The sequence below is a fragment of the Urocampus carinirostris genome, chromosome 7 (genome assembly GCF_059441175.1).
Source record: "Urocampus carinirostris isolate Australia breed hairy pipefish chromosome 7, RoL_Ucar_1.0, whole genome shotgun sequence".
Classification (NCBI taxonomy): domain Eukaryota; kingdom Metazoa; phylum Chordata; class Actinopteri; order Syngnathiformes; family Syngnathidae; genus Urocampus; species Urocampus carinirostris.
The window spans coordinates 24806135-24831438 of NC_142355.1; the positions used below are offsets into that span (position 1 = coordinate 24806135).

At 38.4% G+C, this 25304-nt stretch overlaps 1 protein-coding gene across 1 annotated transcript in view; it reads left to right on the plus strand.

Annotated features, from left to right (window-relative positions):
• ptprq (protein tyrosine phosphatase receptor type Q) overlaps positions 1-15890 on the plus strand; it is a 91483-nt gene extending 75593 nt beyond the window's left edge. The window contains exons 43-46 of the mRNA XM_088339324.1: positions 3582-3727; positions 5281-5416; positions 10871-10994; positions 15390-15890. Coding sequence (XP_088195450.1) covers positions 3582-3727; positions 5281-5416; positions 10871-10994; positions 15390-15427 — 444 coding nt within the window. The 3' untranslated portion in view covers positions 15428-15890. The remainder of the gene's footprint in view (positions 1-3581; positions 3728-5280; positions 5417-10870; positions 10995-15389) is intronic.
• The last annotated feature ends 9414 nt before the right edge of the window (positions 15891-25304 follow it).

Genomic DNA, 25304 nt, shown 5'->3' on the forward strand with positions numbered 1-25304 from the left:
GCAGGAGAAGCAGGAAGCCCACGAGATCGGAACATGGTCAGAGGGCGGAAACGAGTTAGGCAGCCGGGACGGGAAATCGGAGCGTGGTCGGTGGACAGAAACAAGTCGGGCAGCCGGGAAGGAAGATCAGAGCGTGGTCAGTGGACAGAAACAAGTCGGGCAGCCGGGACAGGAGATCGGAGTGTGGTTGGAGGGAGGAATCAAGTCAGGTAGCCAGAACGGGAGATCGAACCGTGGTGGGAGGAAGGAATACAGTTAGGTAGCCGGAACCGAAAATCGGAGCGTGGTCGGAGGAAGGAATCAAGTCAGGTAGCCGGAGTCAATCAGCCAGGGGCAGACGAGTAGGATACAGGATAGGAAAGGACAGACGTAAGCCGGAGGAAAAAATGCTTGCCTTGCTTGTGCGGAGGTTTGCTGACGGAAAGAGTGAATGAGAGTGTTGAGTTTAAATGGGAGGGGAATCAATTAGGAAACGAGCAGCAGCTGGAGCCAAACGAGCAGGCACAGGTGAGGGCAAAGGGCAAATCATGACACAAACAAGAAAAATAATACTTAAAAACAGTTAAATCTTTTATAATTGGTTAAGAATTATTTTTTGTTGCGCGGGTGATAGATAAATAAAATGAGGGTCTGTTTTAATTGTATACAGTCAGTTCTTTAGAATCCTATGTAAAATGTTTGAATTAAAACTTTTGTGATGTGCCTATTGCATGCTCTGGAAAATCAAATATTACCACAATTGCAAATAATTACAAAAGTTTATTTTTCCTACAAGAGCTTTCCTTTAAGTATACATTTTTAACTTTTTTTTATTAAGAGATATTTTATCTTGTTCTTGTAAAAACAATAAGAAAAACTAGTATTAAACCAAGCACACTCACAATATAGCAGGTAGTAAATAAATGTGGTAACTTAAGAAATATTATCTACTACCTATCTACCTTAGTCATATGCCTCAAGAGGGGTGACCGACAGCAAGACAAACATGTATACAAAAGCAAGGAAAAGAAAAAAGGAAAAAGTAGCAAAAAACACAAAAAAAATTACCATGGCCAACCGAAATGCCCAAACAACTACCGTAAATTCCGGACTATAAGCCGCTACTTTTTTCCCAAACGTTCAACCCTGCGGCTTATTCAGTGATGCGGGCAATTTATGTAATTTTTCCAACGGCTGCCAGCGGCGTTCGAGTACAAAAGGTAAGATTTAGACCGGTGGAATATATGCGCCGAGGAAGACTGCAACTTCTTGGCTTGACTAGCGGCGAGAAATCTTCCACTAAAACTGGCCGCATGCGAAAGGCAACTTTTTTGCAAATCTGCGAGTGGATCCTGACAGCGTGGGGCAGCATCAAAAAATCCACCATCACCAACGGGTTCCGAAGAGCCGGTCGGCTGCGTGACGGAGAGGAGGACACATAATCTGGAGTGGATGAAAGTTCTAGCGACAGTGACGGTGCGAGTCCGGCTGCGGGAGCGTGGGACGACGTTTATATGACAAAGTTTCTTTCCGACACTGAGGAAGACGACTTTTTCTAAGGAGGAAGATGAGGACGGTTTACTGTGATTTTTACAAGTACGGTATGTTTTTTTAACAGACCCGTTTACTGTGTTGCGAGCGTGTTGCTAGCGTGTTGCTACCATTAACTGCCCAGATGAAAGTTATATTATTATTATTATTAATAGTTAAAGCTTTGAAAACTCTCCCGGTGTACCGTCTTTCTTTGTAAATATGTGTAACCATGTATAATATGTATTTGCAACTGTATATTTTTGTAATGTATTTATTTGTATTTATTTTGGACACTTATTCTGATATGTTTTGGACGGGCGAATTAAAAAGAAGGGGCGTAACAAACGCGGGCTGACGGGAAGTGGGGACCGGTAAAGGTGAGTGTTTATGGACACGGCGGACAATAGTGGATATATATTTTTCCCACCCTTACCTTTGGAAATATACACTTTTTTCTTTGGATTACTTTCAACAAGACCTGGACTCTGCCGGTCTGCATCAAACCTTAAGAACTGGTATTTCTCCGTTCATTATGCCGGCCGTGATTTTTGGACTGTGAACTTTAATGTAGGATATTCAGTTGAAATCGCGGGACTTAAAGTCGGGTCTGAGTTAATTTTGTGCTTGTGTTACATTTTTTTTAATGTGGGCGCATCCGGCTTATGTACAGGTGCGGCTTGGGTAAGTACAAAATCGGTTCTCCCCTGAAAATATGGTGGATGCAGCTTATAATCAGGTGCGCTCTATAGTCCGGAATTTACGGTAGTTAAGCACCTCGGCACCCAAGTTGGTCATGCCTTCATCCCTCCAGATGAATATTATCTACCGAGTGAAAAACAAAATACCCAAAAAACACAATATATTTCTGAAAACATTGCTAATATTATATTATGTGTATATTATATATATTATTGTATTTTTATTACTATTATATAATTTATGTTGGGTTTACACTTAAAAATAAGCATAACGGTCTTATGTAACAGATGCACTTAACTCCCTAAGCTACTGCCCCTGTACTTTACTTTTGAACAAGTGCATATGCAAAAGAATTGGACCACACAAAAATGCAGGGGGGGTTGTCTAAGGACAGCATAGTACTGCGTACATTTGCAAACAAACACATTTTTTCTATTCTTAGTAGAAATATTTCTTTAAATGTGCAAGATTTTCTTCCAACTTCCAACTGGCATTAAGCCCGTTTTCAGAAATCTTTTCCTATTTTATTAGAAAACAATTTGAAAACAGAGTAAAATGAAAAATGCATTGGGTGGTTGGGGGCATCATTTCTTGTGGGTGTGTTTTTGGCAATTACAACCCGGTGGCGCCCATCCCTCCCCAGGCCGATTATATGTATGTTTTCCATACAGAAATAATAATAATTCAACTCATTCAATGACAGGCGTTTCTCTCAAATGGGCAAACTCTACTTTTACAATTTTGACTCATTTATGAAGGCCTACAGATAATTTACTTTTGTTGCTAAATAGGCATATGACATACTATCAAAAAAAAGCTTGAACCCTGGTCTTTCATTAGAAAAAAGGATGTTTCTAGCTTTCACCATTGTTTAGTTAAACACAGTTGAACATTGCTAAGTTCCTTGAAAATAACTTAAAAACGACGGCTTTTTGTGAAAGGATGCATTTTAAGCAGAACTTTCACTTCTGTGCTTTACATAAACAAAAGGGCACAGCACTGATCTTATGCATGAACGTTGCATGAACTTTGCAACAACATTTCAACGCCCGATATTTCCAGTGACATGATCACACGATTTTGGTCACTCGGCGGTCGCCCACACACTTTCAATCGCTGGTTAGAGGAAGCAACATGAGGAAGTGTAGGCTCCTCAATGTGTAGACAAAGATCTGATCAAGCCCTTTGGAATAGTTTTTTTAAAAGATTTTAAAAAAGGATTTTACCATTTGCCATTCAGAGACAATGCTTCTGAAAACAAATGTATACGTTATGGCAGTGAATAAGTTAAAAATAGTTGGTATTTCCATTGGTGCCTTGGCTAAGAAAACAAATACAAAGTAGATGTTTCTTCGTGTGTTACTCTGCAGCATGGACACTACATTTTGGTCCGCCATCTGAATTACACGTCGTGGCCCGAGCACGGCGTCCCAGAATGCTGCGGCACCCTCATCAAGTTTGTCCGGGCGGTACGAGCGCACCGGCACGACCACACCACCATCGCCGTGCACTGCAGGTACCCACAATGCATGTTTCGTCGTTCCTTTTAAATGTTGAAAATTCTTTAAGACTTGTGAGCAAAGATACTGTATTTTCCAGACTATAAAGAGCACCCCAAAAAAAAACACAAATTGGCCAGAAATGTGAAAGTGGTGCACCTTAAACGTACAAAATTGGAACTACGCTACCATATTTGTGCAATTGTTGATCAGTCGATACATTTTATCGCTGACCACAATTGCATAACATTGAGTGCAGCGGAAATCAAACCCAGATCACGGTGGGGGGAGCATGGGATCTTAACCACTACACCAGTGGGGATTGAGGCGACACGTGAGAAAGTTATTTAGTATTATCTCATTATCACACAGTTTTTTTAGTCACAGTGCCGAATATTTGTTACATTTTCTCTTAGCTTAAATTAAGCATTGTAAGTGACAAGCGTTTTGAATACGTGTGGCCATGTGTTTACTTTCATCTTTTAGGATGACCAAATTACTTCCCAAAATGCCATTCTCTTCATTCAATTCAGACTGACCAAATTACTTCCCATAATACCTGTCTTGTCATTCAGTTCAGAGTCTCCTGCGCTTTGTAAAGACTGTGAGAGTCGGCTGGACCACGGACCGATTTATGGTCTGACAATATTCTCGCCCGGCCAGATATTAACATTACTGCCTTTTCACGTGTCATTCTTATTTTTAGTGGTCTAGTGCACTGGTTCTCAACTGGTCTGATGTCAGGACCCACTATTCCACCCTAATGTAAAGTTGTAACCCCAATTTAGGAAAGAAATTCCACAACTCATATTTATCCATGAAATGATTTTTCATTTTAAGGTAGATATGGTATAACATATTTACACTTTTTATTTAATTAAAAACAAAATGACCAGCAGAACGAAAAGGACTTTAAGTACCATATTACTCGTATACAGACCTACATTGCATATAAGCGACACCCTAGAACTGCTTTGAAATAGCCACATCCTAAAAAACGTTAATAATATTAATAAAGCGTGTACCTAAACATTGACATTTATGTAGTTAATAAAGATGAAAAAACTGGTAAAAAGCTAAAAAAATATATAAAATTATTCAACCATTTACTTAACCGCTTCACTGGCAGACGCTCATTTTCGTATTTTGCAATCATTTTCTTCTCTGACTCGATCGCTTTTTTCACAGTTTTCCACTTTTTCTTCCCCTTTTAACTGATTTTCTAGGGTCACATTATTATGGACGGGAAATAAAACTAACCAAATCGCAATAAAATGAAATGTGGTCCTTCTCTTATTCGGCAATTTGCAGAAGAGGTAGACAGGATCGAGCAGGGAATTATTACCATCTACTCTTAAGAAGTGTAATTGCCCCTGTTTTTTCTTCTTCATAGCATTTTTTTCGCAAAGGAAATTAGGTCCGCGACTCTCTTTTGGGTCCAGCTTACACAATGCCGTTGCCTAGGTTTGATTCCCGTCACATTCAATTCCAGTCTGGTGCACCTTGTATATGTACAAATATCCCTCATTTTGCGAAAAACACGGTACAAATTCAGTCATATGGCCTTCAGTGCTGGCGTGGGCAGGACAGGTGTTTTCATCGCTCTGGACCATCTCATCCAACACGTCCGAGATCACGATTTCGTGGACCTCTACGGCCTGGTAGCTGAGCTGCGCAGCGAGAGGATGTGCATGGTGCAGAATCTCGTAAGTTTTTTTTTTGTCACCCCCCATCGAGACTAACACAGAAAGAACGAATATCCTCTTAAGTGGCGTCGGCTTGCTTCCAAGTGTCAACAGATGTGAGCGCGGTCGTCCTACTTTACTCTCCGCGTGATCCCGTTCCCTGCGAGGCATTATTAGAAAATTCTCTTTTTCCACCCAGATGATCCGACGCCGGATGAAACGTGTATTGTGAGCAGGATTCCCCCATCGTGACGAAGCACGGCGTTATCCTATCATCACCCGGTGCTTACTTACGGATCATTTGTGTCTCGGCGCTTGTTATTGTTGTCTTCAGCTCGTCGTTTGTTATTTTGACATTGCGATATCTGTTTTTGTTGCCCGGTTTATTCCCTGAATCTGTTAAGCTCCGTGTTATGTTTGTCCCATTAATAATGGAGACCAATCAATGAAAGATTTATAGGGGTATTCTAAAACATATTTTTTTCACAAGCATTATGCAGTGAAGCGGGGACGATTTCTGGTTCAGAACTTCGGGGATGTTGAGCACCTCGAGTGCCTGGCTTGTTATTATTATTATTTTTATTCCATTTAAAGTAATCGAGGATAACTCAACACTGTTTACGAGTGTCATTTCCTTTTTGTGAACATCACATTACACTTCAAAGTGATCCACTAGGTAGCATTGACAGGAATATACAAACGAATTGGGAGGAAGTTTTGTGTATTTCTTTATTGACCTTTTGCACACATGTAGCCTAACCACGTGAAGACCTTCAGGTTCAAAACGATGTCAAGATGAAATAAAAGATCCTCTGAGTTACAAACAAACTTATTGATTAAAGAAAAGTCAGCACATCGGACAAGGCAAAAATATTCTTAGATTGCTATGAAATAGTCCCACGGACTGAAGCATGAGCATCTTTTTTATACCGTTTCATGGATTCTTATGGGAGAATAGTGTCAGGACCCAGAACGGAGACAGGACCCACTCGCGTAACGTTTCTCACAGTTTTATTGGGAAGAAGGGAAAGGATTGCACACACAATCCACTGATAGCTGGTCGCGGGGAGCAGGTCGCTCTGATTGCAGAAGTGGCACTTTCGTGGTGAGTGACGGCGGTGTCGGGAGCTGAAAAAACAGGTCAGTAGCTGGGAAAGGAGAGCAAAAATGTGAACGGGATTGGAAACAAGTCGAAAGCCAGGAGAGGAGAGGAGACGTGGTCAAGATCAAAAATGGATCGTTGTTCGGGACGGGAGAACAGACGCGGTCGAGATCAAAACAGGTCGTAATTCGGGACGGGAGAGCAGACGTGGTCGAGATCAAAACAGATTGTAGTGGGAGACAAACAGGACTGGCGAAAAAGGGCTTGCCGAATAAAGTTTTGCAGACGAAACGACAAAAGGGGACTGAAAGGACATAGTTTAGATACTTACCGGGAGCCAATGTGTCAACAAGCTGCAGCTGGTGCCACCCAGGCGGGGCCAATTGGGCACCATGGCAACCGTGATACATAGAATAAACCGCGTGCACGTAAGAGTATTCTGATTGGACAATTTCTTTGGTTACATGGTGTGATATACACAGCTGGCCATTAGAAGGCATGCTAACCTTACAATAAACATGGAAGGAAGACAGTACACTCTTCCACAAGGAAGCAAGCTTACCTAACAAGATACTTGAAGGCCGTACCTTTTTTGAAAAAAATCCTTTGAATGATTCATGTGATACATAAGAGCAGTTCATTGTTTGAAAATAGATAGGAGTCTTGAGAAAATTGCCAGTGGCCTTCAAGTTGTAGATGGGTTAACAAAAGAAGTTCTGTGCACCTGTTTGATAACTAGTGGCCTCCAAGTTGTAACTTTTAATTAGAGACAAACTCTTTTGGCTTGGGAAACTTATTCTCTTGACCTTGAAGGCGCTCACTCCTAAAAAAACTGCACACTTTTTGAATACACTATAGAAATATACAAACGTATAAAGATATAAAAGTATAAAAGTAAGAGTAAAAGTATATATTGGGTATATAAATATAGTATATGTCAGAATCAGAACAGGAGGAGAACCCAGATGCGTAACATTTACTCACAAGTTTATTGAGATATACAGGAAAAATAAATGCCAGCGATCCGGTGCTTGCTGGACAATGGAAGCAAGCCGCTTATGGGATCGGAGCGTGTTTGGAATGCGGAAGTGGATCTCCCGCTTCCCGGAGCGGAAGATCGTAGCATGGTCAAACGGGAAAAAACATGTCGATAGCCGGAGCAGGGGATCAGAGCTTGGTCGGTGGTCGAAAACGGGTCGTTAGCCGGGACAGGAGATAAGAACGTGGTCGGTGGTAAAAAATTGGTCGCAGCCAAAGACAAACGGGGAATCAGGAACAGACGAGTGGCATACGGATGAAAAAAACGGGATCAGAGTCAAAGTGCTTGCCTTGCGTATGCAGAGGTTTGCTGACGGACTGACAAAGGGTGAGTGAGAGCACTGAGCTTAAATGGGAGGGGGGACCAATCAAGCAACAAGCAGCAGCTGGTGCCAAACTAGCCGGCACAGGTGATTGCAATGAATAATCGTGACAGTATATCGTATAAAAGGCACATTTTAACCATAATTTTCCCTACATATTCACGTGACGACACCATGACGGACAGTAGTAATCCGTAATGAACAATGGACGAGGCCAATAAACAGTAGACGACAACTACGAAAATATACTATACTATAACACCATTGGCAATGACGAGTCACGAATATTGTGCAGCTGTCGGATGAGGTGGCTCACCTTGTGAGAAAGCCCAAAGTGCTCTATATAGAGAAACTGTGGATAGCATTAGCAATGCTAGATACCAACCCATACGGTCTTCCTCCTGACATATTCACAAATCTTAACAAATCCTCCAGTCTGCTTACCTAATAATACCGCAACGTACGTTATGACTTTAAACCAATATTAATCTAAACAGGCTTTTATTTAGGGATGTTTGATTCCATTTTTTTGCAGACCGATACATCCCCCAGTTGTTGGTGTACCAATATAATTTATGTAAATAGAAACATTGCTACCTATTATATTGTTTGATGCTGATATCAATATGATATATGATATTAGTTTGATGTGCTGTAGCATTAACCACGCTTACTTTTATTTAGGGATGTTCAGTGATATGTTTTGACATACCGATACCACTACCAGTCGGGGTGTCCTGATATAACTGCAAAATAGCAATACCGCAACCTAGTTTATTGATCGATACTGTTATGAAAGCTTTAAAGTTGTTCTTGATACTGATATGAATTTGATGCGATACAGTGTAAATTACGCATAATTTTATTTAGTGATGTTCAATGTTTTACGGACTGATACCACTTAAGAGTATCTGGATACAACCTTTTCACTTGAAAATCGCAAACAGTGATGTCAGTCAGATTGATACATGATTTTAATTGGGGATGTTCGATACCATATTGATTTCCAGACATCTGTTGATATCAATACTGATTTTTTTATTATTTATTGATATCAATATTGTGTCGTGAGACTAAGGGTAAACGAGAAACAATCCCATTTAAATTATTTTAAATTACCAAATATTTTCGCTTAAAATTACATTAAATTTGTGCTATTGAGATATAATTTACATTTGCTAGTATCAGCTAGTACTGGTATCTTGTAATGGTACTCGCCCATCCCTACTTTTATTTGTGTTTTAGTCCTGTGTTTTTCAGCTGGTGGGTTAGGACCCAAAAGTAGGTTGCGGGCCATTGACCCGGCAAAATGATACTGAGAAGAAGAGAAAAACGGAGCGTCGATTATTACACAGTAGATGGTGTTACTGCCCTACTTGAACTCTTCTTCTTGTCCAGTCAATCAGCGCTGTGCCAATCATGTTTAAGAAGGACAACATCTCATTTTCTGGGATTTTGTATGTTTTATTTGCTTTTTCTGTCCATAGTGATGGGTCAAAAGAAAGATAAAGGGAAGGAAAAGTGAGAAGCACTGACAAGAAAAAAATGATTGCGAAGTACAAAAATATTGTACGAGTTTGCAATTGAAGTACTGCTTGAAAGTACAATAAATGGTTAAAACATGTTCTATTTCCAAGTTTTTTTCTAGTGGATTGATCTTTATTATCGACACAAATAAACAATTAGCATTGTTTAAGTGCACGATTTTTTTTTAATATAATCGGGTAAAGACTTCTTTTAGTATGTGGCTGTTTTAAAGCAGTTTATCGCTTACAGACACTGCCCTACTTCCAGACGATTGCTCGTAAGTTGAATTTGTTCGAAAATTGCCCCAGTGCTATTTATTGTATGGAATGTATGTTCAAGATTTCTTTAAGTATGTTTAAGGCTTGTATAGGTAACCTGTATTGTTTTGTACTAAAAAATAAACATTTCATAAAATAATATGCTCTATAAAGATAAATAAAGTTAAGTGTAACTTACTTTTGGAAGATGAGCATCAAGAGGTCCTCCTCCGTGTTAGAAAGTGGCTGAAAAAAAGCGATCCAACCATTTTCTTAACCGCATCAAGCTTTCTTATTCCACTTTCGTTTCAAAAGAAACAGCTTGCCTCGTCTTTACTCTTTACACCAACAATACTGAATGGATGCACGAGATAATAAACAATAAAAATGTCAAAATTCTTGGCGCGCTGGAGATACAGTATAGTATGATTACACACAAACTTGGAGGAAGAAGCCGGATTTCTTCTTCGGGGTGGATGCTGGGTGACCTCTCAAAGCACCACGCGATGGAAAAAAACCCTACAGTAATGTCCTGTACTCAGAAAAGGGTGCACACAATACAAAATCTAACTTGCAGCAATGTCCGGAGATTTTTCGACATCCCGAATTTTTTTTTCCTATCTACCGTTTTTCTTAAGTCGAATAGTCGGGGAGCGTCTGTAAATGAAATGTTGGCTTATATGCAATCTCGGCTATATGCAAGTATGTACTTAAAGTCATTTTGGTTTTGGAAAAAAAAGGTGAACATATTTTACTACCTCTGCTTTAAATTGCACAATTAATTCATTCGATAACTTTTGAGAATTGTAATATTTTCCCTGTTTTGCGTCACAGCTTCTCATTGGGTGGTATGATCCTCAAGTTCGACCAAAACTACAATTTTAGTAGTCATGTTTTAAATAAAATAATCACGGGATACTGTATTTAAAAAAAACTCTAAGCCTTTATTGTAGATTTACATTTCTTACTTTGGCTACCTGAGAATATGTATTGTACTTACAAGAAGCGTTGCAGCAAATTTCTCTTTGTATCAGCTCTCATGAGATAGTGTTGGAGCAGCTAATGAAGCGTTTGCAGAATGTATGTATTGTGTATGCCGCATAATGGTGAGACAGATTGGCCGAACAGTACTTATTGTCACTTTGATTTGCATAAAAGACTCGTTTTGGCCTGCACGATATTTTGAGGAACACATGCGTGGATGTTCATGTGTCCGTTTGTGTGTTAGGCCCAGTACATCTTCTTGCATCAGAGCACATTGGAGCTGCTTAACAACAAAGGCAACAGTCAGTCCATCTGGTTTGTCAGCTACTCTGCTCTGGAGAAGATGGACTCACTGGATGCAATGGAAGGTAACAGTTAACACGCACATTAGCCAATAAAACAGGTACAGTGCCTTGCGAAACTATTTGGCCCCCTTGAACTTTGTGACCTTTTGCCACATTTCAGACTTTAAACATAAAGATATAAAACTGTAATTTCTTGTGAAGCATCAACTATAATTGGGACACAATCATGGAGTGGAACACACTTTATTGGATATTTTAAACTCTTTTTAACAAATAACAAACAAAAAAGTGGGTGTGCAAAATTATTCAGCCCCATTGAGTTAATAGTTTGTGGCGCCACCTTTTGCTACAAGTCGCTCGGGGTGTGTCTTTATCAGTTTTGCACATAAAGAAACTGATTTTTTTTACCCATTCCTCCTTGCAAAACAGCTTAAGCTCAGTGAGTTTGGATGGAAAGCGTTTGTGAACAGCAGTTTTTAGTTCTTTCCACAGATTCTCAATTGGATTGAGGTTTGGACTTTCACTTGGCCATTCTAACACCTTGATATGTCTTTGGTGAACCATTCCATTGTAGCTTTTGCTTTGTGTTTTGAAACATTGTCTAGGAAGACAAATCTCCGTCCCAGTCTCAGGTCTTTTGCGGACTCCATCAGGTTTTCTTCCAGAATGGTCCTGTATTTGGCTGCATCCACCTTGCCATCAGTTTGAACCATCTTCCCTATCCCTGCTGAAGAAAAGCAAAGCCAAACCATGATGCTGCCACCACCATGTTTGACTGTGGGGATGGTGCTGCTTTCACGCCAAACATAACGTCTTGCATTGTTCTGCACAGACTTTGCTGCAGTGAAAGTAAAGGGGCTGAATAATTTTGCACAACCATTTTTTCGTTTTTTATTTGTTAAAAAAGTTTAAAATATCCAATAAAGTGTGTTCCACATCATGATTGTCTCCTACTCATTGTTGATTCTTCACCAGAAATTAAAGTTGTATATCTTTATGTTTGAAGTATGGAATGTGGCAAAAAGTAACAAAGTTCAAGGGGCCCAAATAGTTTCGTGAGCCACTGTACATAGTTTGCATTTTGAAAATAAAGAAGCTTTCACCTCTTCAAAGTTGTTCATTACTAATTTAGATGACTTTTTTTTCCTCGCAATCTTTCATGATCCCTAAAGTTCTCTCTTCGTTTAGTGTTCTTGTCAATACCCTCGAACAGGGGTCAGGAACCTATGGCTCGGAAATTAAATGATACTCATGCAAATCTCATCTATAGTGTTCCAATTCTTAAGAGCGGAAAGTCGAGTCTAGTGCGCGCATAGTTGACGTATCGCTAAAAAGATGGATGGTTCGATCCAAAATATAAAGAGCATACTTCTTAATACAGTTTACAAACAAGGTGTCACCCCGTTTTGGCTGTACTTCCCTAAAGAATCCTATACACGGAAGCTCATTAAACAATTTAGGTTCATTGTTGAGACACTTTATGATGAAAAGCCACAGAAAAACTGTGAACAGCCAGAAACGCCCGCCAAGTACGCAGAGCAATTTTAATGGGTGAGCAGTTGGAGTTGGCGGATTTATGCACACAGCGCAGTTCTGTCTTCTTCGAAGGTAAATACGTCAGTAGCCTCGTTTGCAGTATTTTCTGACATTTGAAGGTCAAAGTGAGCCTCAACGATCTTGAATAATTGTAGGATGAAGACAAATGTAAAGTGGAATATTTGTTGATTGGCACGGCGGGTGAGTGGTTAGCGCGTCCGCGGCACAGTTCTGAAAAGTTGCCTTACTTGCCATAAAGTGGCCTGCCCCATTTTTCACAACTTAAAACACAATAAGCAAAAAAAATAATTGTTGCAAAGTATCAAGGATTGAGTTTATTATAAATCTACTTATAACATTCATTGCATGTATATGAGATCGCTGTTTTCCATCTGCCATCAGTATTTACCTGTATTTACTCATCCATCTTCATGCAATGTTTGCGTTGCATCGTCTGCCACAAGCCACGTAAACTCCTCTTTCCACGATGCTTTTAATATACGCTTACGTTTTGTAGCGTCATCATTTTTGTCAGCTTCTTTTAAATATTTCCTGTGGGGCTGAGGTTTTGGCTTGATTCCTAACCACTTGTGCATTTTTCTTGTGTTCTCTGTGCGTCTACTTTGGAAAATGATATGCAAATGCACGGCCTTATAACGCTCGGGAAAGTCTGGAAGCACGATGTTATTAGATGCAGCCTTCTGATTGGATGGCGAGTATGCAAATTGCCAAACGAACCGAAATTCTGAAATTTGTTGTACGGCCGATGTAAAAGATGCACGCCCTGGGCGTCCGGGCAGACGTTATTTCAGACACCATTATGGATCTTTGGTCCAAAAGGTTCCCGACCCCTGCCTTAGAACAAGGGTGGGCAATCTACTGCCCACAGGCTACATGTGGCCCATCAGGCATTTTTATCTGACCTGCCATAGAAAAATGTTAAAAGTATAATGAGAACATGTATTACATGTACTTCAGATGAAATTGTGTCTATTTGGTGCCATGCTTGTCCCCAACATTAACCTAACTGAATCCATTTTTCTTTACTTGCTATTCTTATCATGCTTTTATTTGATTTATCAAGATATTTATCAAATTAAATGGAAAAAAAACAAGACAGTTGTATTGCATTTTGAGTTTTATTGTGCATTTTATCAAATGTAATGCTTTTAAAGGGAACATATTTTTCTACTCTGTTTTAATTGTGGGCCAATTTGATTAAAAAATGTATGAATGGCCCAAAAAAGAAACATAACATGCGTTTGTAAATGTCAGCATGTTTGTTTTTTCATAGATGCATATCTCTGTTGGTATTTTAAAATGACTTACCGCCATTTCATTTGTCATTTTCAATTTTTCCCTGAATGGAAAATGCAGAAAAATGAAAAAAGATACTGCAGAGATTACATAAATGACTATCGTACACATACTACATTATCTCGTGTATTGCCCATGTATCGAATTTGAGACTGTTGCGACAATGTTTATTCCAATGTGGACTGCGACTTATAAGGTGTGCCCACTTTTGCCCTAGAATATGTCAAAACATGGTGGAAGAGTCCCTGCAAATAGGAAAGTTGTAGTTGTGGAAGTACAAGATTTGTGGATACCCTATCTGCAAACTGGCACCTCTCAAGAATTAATTTTTATTTATAGCATTTGAGGGCGGCACAGCGGATGAGTCGTTCGGGGCACAGTTCTGAGGTCATGAGATCGAACCTTCCTGTGCGGGGTTTGCATGTTCTTCCCCTGCTTTCGGGGTTTCCTCCGAGCTCTCCGGTTTCCTCTCCCATTCAAAAGGCATGCATTTCAGGTGAATTGGCCGGTCCCAATAGTCCCTGGGTGTGAATGAGCGAGTGACCTGTCTGTCCCTGTGTGCCCTGCGACTGTCTGGTAACCAGTTCAGGTTGTCCCCTGCCCACTGCTTGACTATAGCTGGCATGGGCTCCAGCACCCCCACGACCCTACTGAGGATAAGCGGTGCAGATAATGGATGGATAATAATATTTGTAACATAAATAAATTGGTATAGAAATTAAAAAGTATTCAGCAGATCAGTTTGAAAAATTAGTAAACATACATGTTAAAAATGCATTAAAATGTTACATAAAATATGTGATGTCGTAAATATAGTTAACAAAGTTGTTTGAGTTAAAATGTGAGGTTTTGAACAAAAAGCGATATTTTCAAATGGCGGGAATCATTCTTATTGATCACAATTATGTCACCTTTTACTGTCTAATCAGATAGAGAAGAACAATCCATTAAAAAATGATAATAATAAGTGGAACAAACGTTATATAAAATTAACAAAATGACAAAATTAGAGGAGATAAATCTTTTATTTTTTATATAATAAGGTTGATGATGTTGAAAATATCGCTGAATTTGAACCAAAATTGTATATGATTTTAGTTAGAAGTTATAATTCTCATTTTCATCAGTCACACCTCTCGACGTATGCACTTTTCCCCATATTTAACAAGTTTTTTGATGATTTCAAATTGTCTATGCTGTATAACAAGTTTTGTAAAAAACTCTTTTTTTGTTAGATCGTTCTCACTTGACGCATTCAGACGCTAAATCGGATTTTCTTGGCCTCTGGTAGCAGACAATGACATCGTCTTATATTCCTGATATTATCGTGGTATTCTCCATAGTTTTGCTGTAAGTAGATAGGTGCCATGTTGTGTTTGTATGATTCATTTTCGCTTAATATAAGAATTTGCAATCACTAGTGGAGAAATTGGCTGCGGTTGACAGGTATGCTCACAGGCATTGGTAAACAGATAAAGACATTTTTTTGTGTATACATACGAATAAATGTGAACATTCTGACTAAATTTGACTAAACAAACCTGAAAATCAGCGGAATCTCACACACATTTTCTATCATCCGTCTCATGCAGCATATTTTTTCAGGTGACGTTGAACTGGAATGGGAAGAGACCACGATGTAGACGGCCACCTTTTCCACAGCGTGGGCGTGTACACGTTGGGAGCGTTCGAAGAAAGGATAAAAAGAAGAAAACATTCCTTTTTTCAAGGACATTCATTAGGAGGAAGAAATTCAGAGCACTCATCCTATCACATTTTTGCACACACCACGTCCACTGCGTATTGTCACTGTTGTGTTTTTGTAAGATAAATGTACAGCCATATTTCTTTTATCTCCCACATCTCTGCAAGCTCTACCGCCTGCTTCCAGGAGTTGATGGCATTCCAAGTTTCGGTTTGGACCCTTTTCCCCCAGAGTGATTTACACCAGTAAAAAACGATTGAATTTTTATCCTTCTTGTTGTCTTTTACCGGTTTTAAGATTCGAATCGGTAGCACCCTCGACGGCTCGTACGAGGAAACGAAGTTGGCCTTACAGTATATCGTTTCTTTTATGTGAAAAGATTGTACAGACGCTCCCCTACTTACGACCATTCGACTTACGAAAAAGTAGATACGAAAAAAATTCCAGGATATTGAAAAATATCCGGACGTTGCTGTAAGTTAGATTTTATATTGTGTTCACCTTTTTCCGAGTACAGGACATTACAGTTGTGCTTCTTTCCGCCACTACTGGCGTATGGCGCTGTGAGAGGTCACCCATCATCCACCCCGAAGAAGAAATCCGCTTCCTCTATACTGTATCTCTAACTTTGACATTTTTATTGTTTAATATCTTGTGCATCCATTCAAAATGGTTGGTGTAAAGTGTAAAGAAGAGGCGAACCATTCCTTTTGAAATGAAAGTGGAATATGAAAGCTTGATGCGGTTGAGAAAATGGTTGGATCGCTTTTTTTTCGTCCACTCTCTATCACGGAGGAGAAAGTCGCCTAATTCTTGAAGCTCATTTTCCAAAAGTAAGTTAAACTTAACTTTATTTATCTTTTTAGAGCATATTATTTTATGAAATGTTTATATTCAGTACAAAACAATACAGATTACTTATACAAGCCTTAAACATACTTATACAAACCTTAAAAATACATTCCATTCAAAATATAGCACTGAATCAACTTGCAAATAAATTCAATTTACGAACGATCGTCCAGAACTCGTTGGAGCTAGTTGAAAAACACTCACCAATGGCTTTGTATAAACGAGTGAAAACCAATGCTCAGACCAAAACATTTAGTAAAATGAAGACGGCAACAATTCTTCCCTCCAACCTGAAAGCAGCAGTGATTTTGTTTTCCCTGGCACGGCGTGAGACCGAACACCAATCGGATCTTTATGCAGACAGCTGGTCATGTGCATTCTTCGGCTGCTGTCAGACTCAATATTGCATCCCGCTACCCTAATAAATGAGTTCATCCCCCTGCGCTAAAGCCACAGGAAAACCATTACAGGCTGATTTTCCCATAAGCCCCCCTGCCCTGCGTCCCGAAAGCCCGCTTTTGCACACCCCTCCGTGAAATCTTTCATTCCAGCCTTTGCAGCAGTATTGACACGAATGTTGGGCCCATTACTGGTAAAAAAAAAGTAGTTACAGTTACTAGTTACTTCATTCTTAAAGTAATTCTGTTACACCCCCCCCACCCCCCCCCCCCCCCGCCAAACTATTGACACCCAAAAGTAGCGTGTGACTCTACTATCTATTTCACATGTTTCAAACTCATGGCACGTGGACCAAATGTGGCCCACTACATCATTTTATGTGGCTTGAAGGCTTAATATGTCTGAGAGTGCTTTTGACCAAAAACGACTTGACATTTTTTTTTTTTTACCTTTGCGGATTATGTACAAAGCATGCACTTACTTTTACTCAAGTAATCATTTAGATAAAGAATATGCTTATCAGTTTAACTCAAAATGACTAGATCCTAAACAAATTTTCCTCTTCGGTGTGCGCAGCTTCCATCTTCCACCTCCCTCACGTCAGACGTCATTTCTGCTTCTTGCCAATAGCTCACAAGATTTAAAAACTTTCTGCTTTTTGGCCAAATCTTTCACTATTTGCAGTTTGTAATCTGAATAATTAGATTTTCTTTTTGGTGCCCATTTGTTCAGTTTCAATTTCATCTGCTGCACGTCGCAGGGATGCACACTTCGGCGCCAAGACGTTTATTTAGGCGCTGCACTTGCAATGCACTCTTGATTTGAGGGACTCGGCCCCAAGTCAACCCTAAACTGAATAGGTCAGCCGAAACGCACAGTTCAGCACTCAAGTACACATGGACGAAGTAAAGCTTCGGGTTTATTTCGGGCTCTGTGCCCTTTTCGCACAAGGTTTGACGATATAAACTGAACCGCTAAATTATATATTTTTTTTATGGTTAGAAATACGGCTTAGAGGTGAGTATATACAGTAGGTAGAATACCTCCATAAGGATAAATTCAGCATCCTCATACTCTGTGCTTTATTCTGTTGAATCTTCTAGATGAATTTATACTTTCAATTACTGTATTAGCAATTATAGAACATTGCTTTTAATGAGTATTGGAGTAGCAACATTTTCTTGATAACGCATTACAGTACTTGTAACCAAGAAAAGTAAAAAAAAAACAAGTAATTTATTTTTAAGCATTGATGGACACACAGATGGACAGAGAGTAAAAACTACTTTATTCTTTCATTCTCTCCAAACAAAGAAAACAAAAATTAGAAATACTCTTCTTTTAATAAACATGTTATCTTTAAGAAATCTTCTTTCGTCTTCTTTTATAAATAGTGTGAGGGTGCAAATATTCATGAGAGTGCTTCCACAGTGAGGCCGCCACATCCCCATGACAACGGCGGAGAAGGAGGGATGGAGGGAGGGCTCAGTACACAGAGGAAGATAATAAAACTATAAAATGCATTCGGTTTTTTTCTCTTTTTTTTAGGAATTACATGTGAATGCTGAAGATCGGCGGTAAAATGTACAGAAAACGGAAATGTTGATTGATGCGGACAGGTTAGAACATTCATACATATTCTGATGACTGTAAGTGTTTGATAGATGGTGAAAATGTTGTTAAACTCAAGCTTTTGACTTGTTTGAATCCGTGAAACGAGGTTAGACAGTTTTCAAGCGTTTTACTTGACTTTGAAATTTAATCATGGTCTTTCAGGGCGGAAAAGAGGAGATGTTATATTCACTTATTTTTCAGTGGATATAGTTCCTTTAAAAGGGGAACTTGGCCAATGAAAATTTGTAGTTGTGGAGGGGGGCGGGAGGTAAGATAATCTGGATACCATATATAAAATTAGCATTTTTGATGAGGATTTTTTTCCCTTGCTGGTGAAATTTTGAAAAAGTTTGGATCTTCTGTCAATATTTTTGTTGCGATTAAAATTATTATTTTTTGTTATACCTCGTTAATCACTGTTCATGTGGAACAGAACCCCTCCCCCCCTGCGATATGCATAAATATTTTTTTCAACACACTCTCTGCAAGCCCCCACTCGCAGCAAAATTCGATCAGGGATAATAGATCGCGCCTGTGTGGGTGCTGTTCATTTAAAGCGGAAAATACTGGAGAAAAAAAAAGCCACACATTACACAAATTTTCTGCATTAGTTGACCGGTGGTAATGGATCGCAGCCACAAGCATGCATTTCATTTTAGGCGGACCGATATGGAACGCCTCCAGACAAAATTGTGGTCCCTGCTCCCAGAAATAGGGGATCAGGGATTATTGTGGCCGCACGGTCCAGCTGATTTTAGGTGGAGATACAGCAATGGAGTAAAAATAAGTCGCAAGGCCTGACAAAAGAGCGCTCAGAAATATGGGATTGGAGATAATGGATTGCATGTGCATGAGGGCAATCCAAATTTTAGTGGACAACACTGCAAAGAAATGGTAGCCAGGCCTGGCAAAAATGTGCTCTGCTGGACTCGTTCTGCAACATTAGGGTATCGGGGATAATTGATTGCGGACTATTTTTCTACCTGCGATGAGGTGAAGCCGCATAGTACAAACCGGGAAGTAGCGGTATTTCTTAATTTTTGAGGGGGGGAAAAGGACAATTTCAAAAATTGGTTGGGGTGGTAAATAAATATAGATTTTGGTTGAAAATTAGTCAGGAGAAATGTGGAAATTTTGGCAAAGGAATTGGGGGTGCTTTTATATATATATAAGGGTTTTCTTTTGCTGGAGAAACTTGGTAAAACTAAGATATTTTGTCATGTTTTTGAAATACTTTAGGGGGGATAATTTTTACAGACGCTCCCCTACTTACTAACGATCGTTCGTTAGTTGAATTTGATCGTAAGTTGCTTCAGTGCTATATTTTGTGTTTTTAAGGTTTATATAAGTATGCTTAAGGCTTGTATAAGTAACCTGTATTGTTTTGTACTAAAAAACAAATCATAAAATAATATACTCTATAAAGATAAATAAAGTTAAAAATAAAGTTAAGTTTAACTTACTTTTTGAAGATGGGCTTCAAGAGTTAGGCTACTTCCTCCTCTGTGGTAAAAAGTGGCCGAAAAAAGCGATCCAACCTTTTTCTCAACCGCATCAAGTTTACTTAATCCACTTTTATTTCAAAATAAACAGCTCGCCTCTTCTTTGCACTTTACACCAACCATAGTGAATGAATGCACGAGATATTAAACAATAAAAATGTAAACGTTTTTAGCGCGCTGGAGATACAGTATAGAATTTTTACACACGAACTGGGAAGAGAAAGCAGATTTCTTCTTCGGAGTGGATGCTCGGTGACCTCTCACAGTGCCACACGCCGGTAGCGGCGAAAAGAAGCAATACAGTACTGTCCTGTACTGGGGAAAAATGTACACACAATACAAAATCTAACTTACAGCAATGTCCGGATATTTTTCGATATCCCAACATGTCCATCGACATATACCGTTTTCCGTAAGTCCAATGGTCGTAAGTAGGGGTGCGCCTGTACTTCTAAATAGCAGGTCTTTGCTCGAGGATAAAAAAAAAAAAACTGAGTTTTTTTTTGTCGAATGTCCTACTTAAAAATGTATAATTCAGTAAATAGACAAGCTAGAGTAATGAAAGATCTCAATTTGGGGGTTTCTGTGAAACGTGAAAAAAATTGTTGACAGATGAATTTGTAAGAACAAATTTTTTTTGGTCATATTTATTGATTCCTCAGTCATTGAAAATGTAGAAGTTTTTACGGAACATTTTCTGAATGTGGGGGGGAAAGGGGCCTTTTTAATGCTGATTTGTTTTCCCCTTACTTCTAGAATATAAGAATATTCTGTGATATTTCTAGTTTTGTTGAGATAAGCCATCATCCTAAACAGGAGCATTGGTGATGAAAAACTCTTTTGGAATTTACACAAATTATAAAAAAAAAAATCATGAGAGTTTAAAGCATTATTGAATCAACGAGGAATTTGGGATTCGAAAATGTCACTTCTCTTATTTCTTGGACCATGTAGAATTCTGGATGTTTTTTTATAAAGTCTCTTTGGTGATTTAGACATGTTTTTCTAAATCATCCCAAAACATTGCAAAATAAATTGCAGGGATTTGAAAATGTTGAGGCTGTTTTGTGGCACGAACATTTTCTGATGATAATGGATCATTCTGGGTGGGTTTTAGAATGAATAATTTAGCAAAAACAAATGCAGAATTCGGTGATGAAGGTAGGAATATTCAATATGAAATATCGAGGGCGGCTGGGTGGTTAGCGCGCAACCCCACGGTGCGGAGGTACAGGGTTCAAGTCCAGATACGGCAGCCTCCCGTGTGGAGTTTGCATGTTCTCCCCATGCTTGCGTGGGTTTCCTCCGGGCACTCCGGTTGCCTCCCACATTCTGAAAACATGCATGTCAGGTTAATTGGCCCGTCCACATTGTCCCTATAACTGTCCTGTTCTCCCCTGTAAATGACTGGCAACCAGTTTAGAGTGTCCCCTGCCCACTGCCCGATGATAGCAGGGATGTGCTCCAGTAACCCCGTGACTCTACTGAGGATAAACGGTGCAGATAATGGACTGATGGATGAAATATTGAATATCTTCCGCATTCACAGCATAAAAAATGACATCAGTGGACAATTATAACACAAATTTCATCCATTTTCTGAGCTTTACATGCTGAGTAGCACCTCTTATCACAACCGTGGGAATTTCGAAGGAAACGAGAAATAATCCAAACAACAAAGCAGGGAGAAAACAAGCATTTTCCCTCAAAAGTGTCTCCATTTTGTCCGCCGGTCTTTTTTTAGTGCGTGAATTCACCCAAACAGCATAGCCCTTTGCACCTCTCCCCCCGTGATACAATCCCACTGTACTGACCATTGTAATAATTTGCGTTGCCATGGTAATAACTCTAAAACCTATAAAATCTTGCCGTTTTCCTGCGCGCGCGATATTACACACCATCATAAATGTAGCTCTGCGTTTCGAAATTAGACTCTTGTCTGTACAAATCGATCAGACAACACACACCGAATCACGTACTCAGAATAGAATCTATGTATTTACAATATAATCTTTAATATATTCTGTGGTGCAAAAACAAAAAAGGTGAAGACGTGCTCAGTGCATCCCCTCTATACAAACCAGAAATTTCCATTTTAATCTCGCTGATTTTTCATTTTTTTCCTGATATTTTTTATTTTGTGTATTTCACACCGAAATCCGTTCTGCCCCCCGCCCCACTTGTGCGTGTTTTTGGAGTCGTCATTTTTCTCGGTCAACTAAAGCTATAAGTGAGAGTTTCCTGGCTGATAAACGTCCTTACCCTACAAGAATATTCCCAGTGGAGAAAGCCATTCGAAGAGAATGTACAAGAGAAGGAGAAGATGAATTATGGCCAGCGTGCCGGGATGAGGGGAAGGGAAATGCATTGTTGACGCTTTACATCCGGCAACGTGTTTGGGCCACACTGAAATCGTAAAAATAATAATAGGAATGTGAAGATCCGGCCGGCTTTATATGAGGTTGTCAAAATGTCTGAATTTTATGAAAAGCAATATGTTACGAAATGCGGGAAAGCACAGTTAATTTACGCAACATTTTTTGAAATACAATAAATCTATTTACATTATGATTTATTTGAATACCTCAAATATAATTATAGGAATAAGTTTTAATAATGGAGACCTGCAAAGAAGATTTTATAGGATGCCAGTTTGTTATTTTCACTATTATTCCTCGCCCTTATTGTTGTTTGACGCTTTTGGCCAATCGTGTTGCTGTTTTATGATATCAAATCCTTTAGCGGTTATGCTTTTGTATCCAAGGATCAGTCATAAAATGAAAAGGCTCATGGGACGGCCTTAGTATTAGTGGGAATTCCTGATCTGAAGGCTTCTCTCCCTGTCCTCCTTTTAAGTTCCAAATCCATCGACGTCTTCTCTCTATTTTGAATGTTTATTACAGTTTAAACTTATTAACAATAGATATATTGTACATTTAGAATTTTGAGCAAGGTGTGTTATGTAAAAGGAAAAAGAAAAAAGTAATATGGTATTTTCATTGTAATCTTATGGAAGAATCCATATTCAGCAAGAGGACAAAATCATAAAGGAAAATCGTAATTTTTCGGCCATTAAAATATCATTTTGACCAACTGGTCATTTTTGAGTAAGTAAAAAAAAAATGGAGTTTTAAGGGAATATACAAGAACAACTTACTGTAATCCCTTGCTACTTTGCGCTTTGCGGGTTGAAATGATTAATTTAAAAGTTCAAAACCTATTAAACAAAAGTGCAAGTCTGGATGCTCTATCACAGGCGCAATGTTATATTTTTTGGGGGTTTCAGGCCTCCAAAATGTTCTAAATTGGCCTGCTTATTACGAACTGTAATAAGTAGCGGCGATCCAATATCTTCTGCCGACTGTTGCTGAGAGCACAGGGCCAATAGAGCAAATTTGTGTTATTTCCGCCTAAAATGAACTAAACCTTTGCAGCCGCGATCCAACATCCCAGGTTAACTATTGGTGAGAACCAGGGGTTAATTTAGCAATATTGTGTAATTTCCACCTAAAATGAACTGAATCTTTGCAGCTGCGATCCAAAATCCCAGGTTAACTATTGGTGAGAACCTGGGGTCAATATAGCAAATTTGTGTTCTTTCAGCCTAAAATGAACTGATCCTTTGCGGCCGGGATACAACATCCCCGGTGAACTATTGGTGAGTGAAGGGGCTGGCAGAGCGCAATTTTGATAAACGAGGGATTACAGTATTATGTTTTTATAGAATACAGAAATCAAGGTCAAGAAGCGTAATAGTTTTACTCAAAACTGTAATGTGATGAATTTGCATTATTACAGTCCTATTTAAGAATGGGGAAAAAAATCAGGATTTTGTATTATATTCTTCTTTGGGTTGCAAAAAATAATTTTCCACTGTGGCCCAAACTCAGCTCGCCAACACAATAGTTTTATTTTGGCAGTCTGGTGTGCTATCAGAGGCCTGATGGCTTCCAATGCACGCTTTTTGCACCTTGCTGCCTCTTTTTGTGGTTCCTTGTGTTCTGTGAAGGGTGGGAAACCTAAGGCTCGTGGGCCACATGTGGGTCTTGTTCTCCAATGCAAGCCAATACTGATCAACAATCTTGTAGCATTTATTGAATTCATTTAGCCCTTTTTTCTTACCTTAACCTGTCATTGTTTTCTGTAAACTACACTTTTTTATTATTATAATAGTACTGTATACCTACATACTATTTTTAGTCCATCCATAAATCTGTTATAGATTTTTATTTCCTCTATAAATTATTAGTTTAAAAAAAAAAATGGCAAAAACATGTTGAAAATGTACATCAATATTGATTGAATTTAATAAATAGTTTGGATTTAATAAAATAATCAGGGATTTCTTTATATGGAATGATTCATTGTAATTGGAATAAATAAAAGAGGCAAAATATTAAAAAGCGTTTTAATTAAATATATTGATAAAAATAAATTGACAATAAAAAATATCTTAAGTATATATTTTCTATCATAAATATGTTATTTTTTGATAATGATAAATTAAATTGTAGGCCCTATATTAAATAAATAGAAGGACGAATAATTAATTTTTAATTACAATTACAATTAATCATAAATTGGAATTAAGATTTAAGTAAAGTATATCTGTATATATATTCCATCATAATTTTCTTATATGTAAATGTATTTCACTTGGATTCACATTTTCAAGCCATAAATAGTATAAATAGAAGGACAATTCATTTTTTGTATGAATAAATGAAAAAAAATCATTGATTGGAAAAAAATATATATACTATTTAAATATTTGTATAAAAAACGTTTATCGTGAAATATTTTGATGTCAAGTTCAAATTTAATAATGTGTGTGTGTGTGTATATATATATATATATATATATATATATATATATATATATATATATATATATATAAAATCTATGATAATTTATAAATAAATAATTTTAATCTTAAATATTTCATATACATTTTTATCACTCTAATTTACATAAAATGAATATATAAGACAGGTAATCGCTTCAATGTTTGCTCAATCCATTACCTTTAGATAACTTAAAGGGACAGTGTGTAGTATTTAGTGCCTCATAGTGAACAAAAAACATTGATTTGCATAATTGGCAAAAACACATGAACCAATGTTAATTTTTAGAAATATTCATAGGTCGAGAAATTTGTGTTTCTCTTACACAGCAGTATCCATACCTAGAGGTCACTGCCATATTTGTCTGAACTCTTGCTGCAACACAGTGCTCATTTGGCACTGGTTTTTATCCACATTACAGTACCATTTAGTGGTCACCTATTCCATAATGTACCTTTAACTAAACATCAATAAATAAATATATATCACCACATCACACTTCTGTGGTGATTACTTAAAAATAATGTCGTATTTTCCCGTGAACAATTTTTTGATTTAAAACTGAGCTGGTAAATTTGGAAACCAAATGTAGACGTTGAGCACA